This window comes from Daktulosphaira vitifoliae, unplaced genomic scaffold, assembly GCF_025091365.1.
Source record: "Daktulosphaira vitifoliae isolate Bord-2020 unplaced genomic scaffold, ASM2509136v1 Scaffold_1, whole genome shotgun sequence".
NCBI lineage: Eukaryota > Metazoa > Arthropoda > Insecta > Hemiptera > Phylloxeridae > Daktulosphaira > Daktulosphaira vitifoliae.
Genome location: NW_026099572.1, coordinates 89,360,290 through 89,370,440, shown reverse-complemented (window position 1 = coordinate 89,370,440; position 10,151 = coordinate 89,360,290). Strand labels below are relative to the sequence as shown.

The 10,151-nt window shown below is 26.0% G+C and overlaps 1 protein-coding gene and 1 long non-coding RNA gene across 5 annotated transcripts in view; one reads left to right on the top strand and one right to left on the bottom strand.

Moving 5' to 3' along the window:
* Positions 1 to 40: 40 nt before the first annotated feature.
* On the bottom strand, positions 41 to 1,853 carry LOC126910216 (uncharacterized). Of its 3 annotated transcripts, none has more exons than XR_007705217.1 (3): positions 1,763 to 1,853; positions 1,359 to 1,399; positions 41 to 269 (listed from the first exon to the last, which is right to left on the bottom strand). It is a non-coding gene; the product is annotated as an uncharacterized LOC126910216 (long non-coding RNA). The 3 variants fall into 3 exon arrangements; XR_007705218.1 differs by lacking the exon at positions 1,359 to 1,399 and adding an exon at positions 996 to 1,036; XR_007705219.1 differs by lacking the exon at positions 1,359 to 1,399 and adding an exon at positions 633 to 673.
* A 6,024-nt stretch (positions 1,854 to 7,877) lies between these two features.
* Positions 7,878 to 10,151, top strand: part of LOC126910007 (uncharacterized) — a 10,221-nt gene continuing 7,947 nt past the window's right edge. The window contains exons 1-2 of one of the 2 annotated variants that reach the window (XM_050692419.1): positions 7,878 to 8,501; positions 8,590 to 8,752. In XM_050692419.1, coding sequence (XP_050548376.1) covers positions 8,658 to 8,752 — 95 coding nt within the window. In that variant the 5' untranslated portion in view covers positions 7,878 to 8,501; positions 8,590 to 8,657. Of the gene's footprint in view, positions 8,753 to 10,151 lie in introns of both variants that reach the window. The other variant, XM_050692411.1, reaches the window with a different exon arrangement.

Below are 10,151 nucleotides of genomic sequence, written 5' to 3'. Positions count from 1 at the left end.
CCACTTTTTCTCAGCTCTCACCGAACGGCTTTTATTCAACGATACGTCAAAAGATCACAAATTGTATCTAGTCGAAGACATTACCCTTCAAAATTGAAAAAATTTCCCTCGTTCCCCGTAAATGGGGGAAACCTCCAAAAAAATTACAAATTTAAAAATCGCTAATTTTCGAAATTTTTTCAATTTTTTTTACTAAAAACTGCCGTAACTTTTTCAAAAATGAACATATCAATATAATTTTTTTTTATATAGATGCTTGATGTCTTTACCTATCATTTGGTATATTTTTTTTGTAAATCTGACACTTAACCTGCCCACAGGGGGGGATTTAAAATGACAACTTTTTCACAAAAAATTAACTTTTTCAACTTAACTTTTGAAAATGTTCCGGAAGGTCTGACACTTTTATATATATCTTAAATTAAAGCTAATGTAATATACTTTAATTTGAAAAAAAAAAATTTGACCTCTGGACTTGTCTTCGTGGTGAAAGTTGACATCAAAGTTAATAAAAAATTACGATTTTTGTAAAATAATTTTTTTTTATATTTTTAACTTAATAATGCTCTAACTTTTTCAAAAATGAACATATCAATATAATTTTTTTTTATATAGATGCTTGATGTCTTTACTTATCATTTGGTATATTTTTTTTGTAAATCTGACACTTAATCTGCCCACAGGGGGGGATTTAAAATGACAACTTTTTCACAAAAAATTAACTTTTTCAACTTAACTTTTGAAAATGTTCCGGAAGGTCTGACACTTTTATATATATCTTAAATTAAAGCTAATGTAATATACTTTAATTTGAAAAAAAAAAATTTGACCTCTGGACTTGTCTTCGTGGTGAAAGTTGACATCAAAGTTAATAAAAAATTACGATTTTTGTAAAATAATTTTTTTTTATATTTTTAACTTAATAATGCTCTAACTTTTTCAAAAATGAACATATCAATATAATTTTTTTTTATATAGATGCTTGATGTCTTTACTTATCATTTGGTATATTTTTTTTGTAAATCTGACACTTAATCTGCCCACAGGGGGGGATTTAAAATGACAACTTTTTCACAAAAAATTAACTTTTTCAACTTAACTTTTGAAAATGTTCCGGAAGGTCTGACACTTTTATATATATCTTAAATTAAAGCTAATGTAATATACTTTAATTTGAAAAAAAAAAATTTGACCTCTGGACTTGTCTTCGTGGTGAAAGTTGACATCAAAGTTAATAAAAAATTACGATTTTTGTAAAATAATTTTTTTTTATATTTTTAACTTAATAATGCTCTAACTTTTTCAAAAATGAACATATCAATATAATTTTTTTTTATATAGATGCTTGATGTCTTTACTTATCATTTGGTATATTTTTTTTGTAAATCTGACACTTAATCTGCCCACAGGGGGGGATTTAAAATGACAACTTTTTCACAAAAAATTAACTTTTTCAACTTAACTTTTGAAAATGTTCCGGAAGGTCTGACACTTTTATATATATCTTAAATTAAAGCTAATGTAATATACTTTAATTTGAAAAAAAAAAATTTGACCTCTGGACTTGTCTTCGTGGTGAAAGTTGACATCAAAGTTAATAAAAAATTACGATTTTTGTAAAATAATTTTTTTTTATATTTTTAACTTAATAATGCTCTAACTTTTTCAAAAATGAACATATCAATATAATTTTTTTTTATATAGATGCTTGATGTCTTTACTTATCATTTGGTATATTTTTTTTGTAAATCTGACACTTAACCTGCCCACAGGGGGGGATTTAAAATGACAACTTTTTCACAAAAAATTTACTTTTTCAACATAACTTTTGAAAATGTTCCGGAAGGTCTGACACTTTTATATATATCTTAAATTAAAGCTAATGTAATATACTTTAATTTGAAAAAAAAAAATTTGACCTCTGGACTTTTCTTCACGGCGAAAATGGCTACCGAATGCTATTTTCGTGTGAAAATTCTCGATTTTATTATTCATATTATATTTAACTTTATAATGCTATAACTTATTGAAAAGTTTATGGATCCACACAATTTTTTTATGAGAAATAATATTTTTTAATAAACCCTTTTTCATTCGACATACTTTATCTTAATCGAGATATTAAGGAACCAGCAGATCAAGTAGCTTTTGGAATAAAACACCAATTTTTTTAAAATTAAACACTAAAGATTTGCATCGAAGCGTTTATTTTTGATAGTGATTTTAATCACTGTCAGATATCATTTACTTGATCCAACTATGCCACGTCACAACTGTGCCGCGACCCCCCTGTGCTGGGTTTTTTTTCTTTTGAGTCGAAAAAATTAACTTTAACATTTAAATCAGCTTAAATTTCCAATTTTATATATTTTAGTGTTATGGCTGATTTCTCATTTATAAATAAATAAAAATGGTTCTTTTGCTTGTGAAATATTTTTGTTTAGAAAAAGGAGTACAAATTAAAAATATATTTGAATTTAGAAAAAATGTCTGAATGGAAAGAAAATAATACTTCAACTAAAGGGCGTTGGCTAGAATTTTTTAATTTTATGAAAAATTAAGATTTTTCAGTAAAAATCCTAGAAATAGTGTACTAGTTTGTATTAATTCCACCTGGTACAAGGGCACTGATAGAAAAACTATTTTCACATAGCAATAAATATTGAACATTCAAAAAATAATAATTAAATGTATTAATTTAAAGTCAGTAATGATAGTTTTTAAAAACTATGATGAAAATTGTAACAAAATGTTTAAACCCTTAAAATCGGACACCGAGTTACTAAAAGTAATTCGTGGATGTCAAAAATATATTTTAATTTTATTATGTTTCAATTAAAAATACTGTTATAAAGGACACATGTTATTTTTTTTAAAATTAAATTCTATGTTTTTATAATAAATATGTAGGAAACATATTATTTATTATTTTGTATTTATTCATTTAAATTTAACACTTGGTATTTTTATCTTGAAAACTAATTTAAATATTTATAATTTAGTTTAAGTTTACATAAAAAAAATCAAATTTAAAATATTTTCATCTTAAAGACACACACCAAATTAGATGACATAATTTCAAATAATTAGTTTTTATTGTTGGTAATAGAAAAAAATAATAGAGTAATCAAATAAAAAAACGATAGCATAGTGTGGACGAAGCATAGTTGGGACAAGTATTGATGATATTTTGACACGGTACCGTATACTTTGAGAAAGGTTTAATACACGGTAACCTCGTCTCTTCCATCAGTCGCCTTATTAAATCGCGAGCCAAACCTGGGGGTCTATTTTTGAATTTTATATTGATGTACTAATCTGTTTAGTATACTAAAACATGGCGTTTTAGTGCAACTATTAGTGTGAAACTAAAAAACCGTATTTTTGAATGTTGGTATGCTAAAAAATATTTATTAGTGTACTAAAGTTTTAGATGATCTTTTTAGAATGGTATCTACCACACTAATTATGATTTTAGTATACTAATGTTACTGTTATCATTCATATTTATATGAAAACTTATATATTTATAACGTTTTCAAATTTATTTAATATTAAATATTAAAATGGAACACTTTCTTAATATAAATTATGAGCAAGTTATTAGTAATATGAAATAGTTGAAGATAATGGCCATTCAACAATGAAATTTAGTTAGCGGAGGATCCGTTCATTGGTATGTTACAAGACAAATTACAATATGTAAAATTATATATTTACATTAATAAAATGTTATTTTCTGTAATTTTGTCCGAAAGGGCATTTATTCAAAAATTTAGACTGACAAAAGTTCTTGCATTAAATTTAATTAATGAGCTACGCCCATATTTAGACCCCCCATTGAGGAAGTCTGCTCTAAGTATAGAGCGCAAAGTATGCAAAATATTGTACAATATTGACTAAACAATAAGTAAAATTTAATAAAATTTTTGTCACGATAGGTACTAACAGCTTTACGATTTTTCGCTAGTGTCTTCTTTGGGCCAACAGTTTCATTTAAAATCTTGGTAATATTTTGCCATAATAATTGGGCATCTTTCATGGTAAAAGATGGTCCAAATTTTTAAAATTTAATTTTGGGTGCTTATAAATAAATTCAATTAATAATTGTTTTTGTTCATAAGTCACATTTATTGACTTTTTTCCCCTCCATTGTAAAACATTACACAAATTGAAATAAAAAATACTGACAAAAAACTCGTGACAAATTTCTTATGGGTAAATTTTGTAGTTAACATAAATATTATCAAGTATTAACTATAAAATTAATATAAAATACAGTACAACCAATATAATTTAACATATCGCACTAATAATTATTGGTTTGAAATGACATTAGATTAGACGCTGTACGATTAGTGCAAGATTTTTAGACTGATAAAAAATAAAATTCAAAAATACGAATTTCCATTAGTGCACTAAAATCATAATCTAATGTTTTAATGTACTAAAACATTCGCCAATGATTAGTCCAAGCTCAAAAATAGACCCCCTGATTAGAGTACCTCCGCTAAGTAGCTAGGGAGCAAATTCTATCAACTGAACCGCAGTAGGTGAACGCTCTGTCTTGCTTTTGTATGTCCTACATGAATCATCTCTGTCCGTTGTACACTGGAAGTTATTTTTCTTTATATCTTTTATAATAATATATACTTGTTATGAATGTGTTAAAACTTTCATGGATTGTTTTGTTGCTTGAAGTGCTTGAGGATATATCCATGTTTACAGTTGAGTTCTGACGTTTCGGACTCATTGCAGAGTCCATCTTCAGAGTGATGGTTGCTAGTCGGTGGCTGCAACTATACTATATTATATACTTGTATTTTCTTTTTTTTTTTGTCAGTTTAATTTTAAATAAATATTTAAAATTTTTTTTTTCTTTCGTTTTTGTCCTCTCGTCTAGTGCCGTAACATGTATTTATATATATACTATTATTAAATCATTGGGTGTTAGTGCTACCTCAATTATATTTTCAATATTTATTGACACTGAAACTATCAGTGTCAATATGACAGTGAATAAGATGTACAGATTTGTTTAATTTTAAGAAATAGGCGGATTATTCCAAAAGTAACATGAACTCTTATTTCCTTATTTATATTCTGATTACAAGTTTTATAATGTATAAGTGTAATATATAAATAAATATTTTTATAGCAATTAAATATAGTATGATATTGATATTTAATAATTTAGCATTGTAAATTTTATGGAGAAATTATAAAAAATTGTTTAGTAGATATTAGTTACTTAGTATTTAATAGATGAAATACTTGAAAAAAAAAAAATTTATTACTTATAAATAAATTTATTGGTCTACAAGGAATTTTCATCAGAGACCAAAATATACTTTTCTATACCCATTTTCGCGCCTTTTGGAATCTGCAATTATAATGTTGCATATGGACTAAATAATAACAAAATCTTTCTAATTAATATACTAAATATTTATGTTTGATTATAAGGTTACGTATGAATAATTAATAAATAAATTTAAATTTAATAAATTTAAAATAAATTTTAATTAAAAAAATACGTTACAAGCAGATGGTATTATGTGCAGTATATGTATATAAATAATTATTTAAACACTAGGAGTTGCTTAGAAATTCTTTGTAATTCTTATATTTAAACGATTTATTACAATAAAATAAAAAATTTTTAACGAAATTTTGAGATTTCCTCATAAATTTACTGTTAATAGTAATTAAATAAATTACTGATCACTTATCAATCTAAAAAGTAGGAATTCTATTCTACATAAATTTTTTTATTTAGTGATATAAATTCCATGTTGCAAGTTAAACTAAAATTGTGTTTAAAAAATTAACATTTTTAAATTATAAAATTTCATAAAAATAAACTTAAAAGGATCAAAAAAATAAGTTAAAAATGTCATTTTCAATTGAAATTTAGCACGGATTAACATCCGTTTAAATATGTTTTAATATGTTTAACGTATTAAAAATTCATAATCAGTTAAAAAAAAAAAAAATTTTTTAATTAAATATTAAATATTAAACTGCTAAAGTGGTAGGGATTTTGTCTTCTTCTTTGCCAAATCCACACGTTCTAAAGCAGTTATGAATCGTTTGTACAGTCACATTGTTCCAAGCTTTATAGCTAATCATTATAGCAGTCAAAATAGTTACTTTCGGAAAATCGTTATTTTCCAAGCAGTTCAAAAATTCAGAAACAATTTCCTTTCGATATAAAACTTTAAATTTTTTAATTATCCCTTGATCAAGAGGTTGGAGTTTTGAAGTCGTGTTTGCCGGCAAGAATACAATTTCGCACGTTAGAGAGAGTAGAGAGATTGTTATGGGCAGTGCAATTATCAACGAATATGATAATTTTTCTGCGTTGTTTTTGCATGTCATTTTTGAGGGTTTCAAGCCATTCGTTCCACAGTTTGGTAGTCATCCACGATTTTCTGTTGTTTTTATACGTCACCGGCAAAGATTTGACGTTTTTAAAGCACCTAGGTTTAGCAGATTTACCTATAAATAAGGGCTTCAACTTCTCCGAACCATCTATATTTACCCCAAAAATTAATGTAACTCGCTCCTTACTCAGTTTCCCTCCATGGTACTTTTCATTTTTATACGTTAGTGTTCGGTCTGGTAAACATTTAAAAAATAGTCCTGTCTCGTCAGCATTGAACACATTTTTCGGATCGTATTCACATAACAAGTATTGAAGTTTCACCTTCCAATTCTCACAGATACCATTATGACGCTTTTTAAAATTAGACAACCAGTCATCACTAGCAGTAAAATCTGAGATTTCTAACATTTAAGCAAAACTTTTGGCTTTTTCCTTGATTAATATACCACTCACTGGAATGTTTTACTGCCTAACTTGATTGAACCAAGTGAACAAACACTGTTCTAAACGGGGAAACTCGCTTGGTCGGTTCTTTTTTCGGCTACCTTCTGCGTCAGTTTTGTTAAAAATCGCTTCTTTTTGTTTCAAAATTGTAGAAAGTGATGAAGAAGGGATTTGAAAACTATCCGCTACATCTTTGTTCCTTTTGCCACTTTCGACTGCTTCAATTATTCTTTTCTTATCAGAAATTTACAAACACTTACGTTTTAAACTCATGTTTATAAACGCGACGAGCGGAATTTCATTCGATCGCTTTTGACACAACAATCAAACTAAATTAAAACGATAACGTAAAGGTTACAATAACGTTGTAGAGTCATTTATCTTATCGCGTGATAAACGCCGAAACAAACACCGTAATATCAAGCTTTTATGATGATATTATCATATGATAATTCGTTACATAGCGAGAGCTTTGGTCAAAAAAACTTCGTTATATCGAGGGGACTAAAATTCATGTAATTTTTCGTTATATCACGAGATTTTCAAGGGACCGACAGTTTTATTTGTTATATCGAGATTTTCGTTATAACGAGCTTCGTTATATCGCGAGTTGACTGTAATTTATTTACACTTAATTAATATTATTTACTTAAATTATATTTACAATTTATTATAATTAATTGAACTGGAAAAGAGTAGTCTTAAATATAATACAATACATTTAAATTTCTGTAAAGGAATAACAGTAACTACTCAACAGATTATTACTACTTAGATTATTTCAAGTAATTACATTTTTTTATGAAAATATTTGTGCCTATAATCAATATATAACATAATAACATTAGGCTCACTTCTATCCTTTTTCCAATAACAAGTACAGACATTTGATGATATCGTGTAATTAACATGAAAAATAAACTAACATTTTAGACAAATTAGTATTTGTTAGCACACATATAAACACGAATACGGTATTTTTAGATATACACATTACAATAAATAATGAAATAAATTGGAAATTCTAATTTGTTTCATTGCACTGTGGCTTTGTTTTTTTACATTTTATGATATGAATTTTTCACTAATTATTTTAACATTATCTTTAATTCAACACAATAATTCCTCGAAAATAAAACAAAATGATTACTTAAATTATTTAAATGTAGTAGTAGATCATATATGTACTCAAAATGGATGGCAGTCTATGGAAAACTTATACTTAAACATTGATCCGATGGGAAATATAAATGTTCCAGATTTAATGGCACTAAAATTCGACAGAGATAATTTGCTTACTACCTTCTATATTATTGTTCATATTTTAAACTACAGTTATAATGAAGTACTTTTAGTATTCGTTAAATTGTTAAATATTATTGTTGATGTATGTAAACACTTTTTGGACGCCGAATTATTAGAAAATTTTTCTAATTGTACTAAAGTACTCGAAAAATCAGTAAAAGATTCATTGACAATGTTTGAGAATTTATATAATGCTATTACATTCATTACATATATAGACCTAAACTTGAAAAATCTAAAAGTTGATGTGTTACAAAATTATCTGTTCACAACAGATGACGACATTTATCAGATAAAAAACCACAATTTTTTTAAAAACGTACGAGACGAGAATTCTTATGATTATCATCAAGTATTTCTTGAGGTTAGTGATTTCATTGTTAATATATCTAAAATTGCAAATAATTTTTTTGAGAAATATAAATTTATTCAAAATATTTATGAGAATGCAGATTTTAAAACTACATGTGAAATAGAATATTCATCACACACCATATATTCTCTGGAATTTATTTCATTCATGTATCAAAAGGTCATTTCGTTTTACACTAAAACCATACAGAATAATTACGAGGATCTTGGATTTATTCAGTTAATAAATCCAAAAATTAAAAAGTAAGCATAACTTATTTATTGAATCACATATTAATGAGTATTTTCTATTCTATAGTTATAAAATAAAAGTAATTTTATTCAATATACTTTAAAATGTGTGCAGTAGTGGAGATGCGACTTTAAATATAATACCACATTTATCAATTTTAAAGCTCGCAGTAAAAAATGAGTTATAATAATATATGAATTATAATTATAATAATTGCAATATAAATTATAACAACCGATAACGACGACTTTACACACATTTAATTCCAAAAATAAATTAGGCAAAATAGTAATATACTAATAATTTACCGTATAGATGACACTGCCAGTTGTTCAAACACTGCTCGTGTGTGCATTATTCGCATATACTGAGGGAAATAACTTTAATGTTTACAAATGCAAATGTATTATAATTATTATACAATTTAAAAATTAGTATTTTTAATAAAAATGTATAATTAAGAATATACAATTAATTTTCTTCTTTTAATTAACTTTAATTTAAATCGGGTGCGATTTCCTGTCGTCCAATCCACAAGCCGCCACTGAGTATGTGTATAAATCATATATTATTTAAAGATTTGTGATTTTTCCGATAAAAATCGGTTGTATGATTAATCTGATCATGTGGTATCATATAATCACTTAACATAAAAACAGATTTTTCCGTTTGAAATTTATTAAAGTAGTATTTTACATACTAAGTTTGCATGAAAAACATATTCCTATAAAGTGTAACTATACTTTTTACTTATTTTACATCAAAAAATATAGTTTTTGTCTTTTATTTTATAATTTTTTAAAGAACAATTATTTAAAAACTAATCTATTTTCTAAATGAATTTCGTTTTTAATAGATTGATAAATATTTGATAATAAATTATACAGATAAAATGTTTTAAAGTTAACCATAACAGTTTTATAGTATGAAAATTGGAATTTCCAAAGGTGGGTTGTATAGTAGCTCAGATAAAAAAATTAAAAGAAGGATATATTGGATTTTAATTTGAATAATACATAGGTATTGGCGAGTAAGCGCCGTTATTTTTGATAACATACTGAAATGATTCAATACGATGTACGAGAGCTTTTGTGATCGAGTTACAATTAAAGAAAATATTTAGTCTCTAACGGGTGTGACTAAAAGGGTAAATCAAGGATAGACTTGAACTAAACTTTCGAATAGTCAGTATCTGGCAGAACACTCGTGTAAATGAATAAAATAAAACTAACTATATTTCCTTGTGTATACTACTTGAATCAAGCTCAGCAATAATTATTTCATACATTTTTAAATAACTTACCGAAAGTTCCCTCTGTGACTCAGAATTTTAGCTTCGATGCGAAGCGGAGAAGGTATTAATTTTACTATGATGTGTTTTTTTTTTTTTTTTTTTTTTTTTTTTTTTTT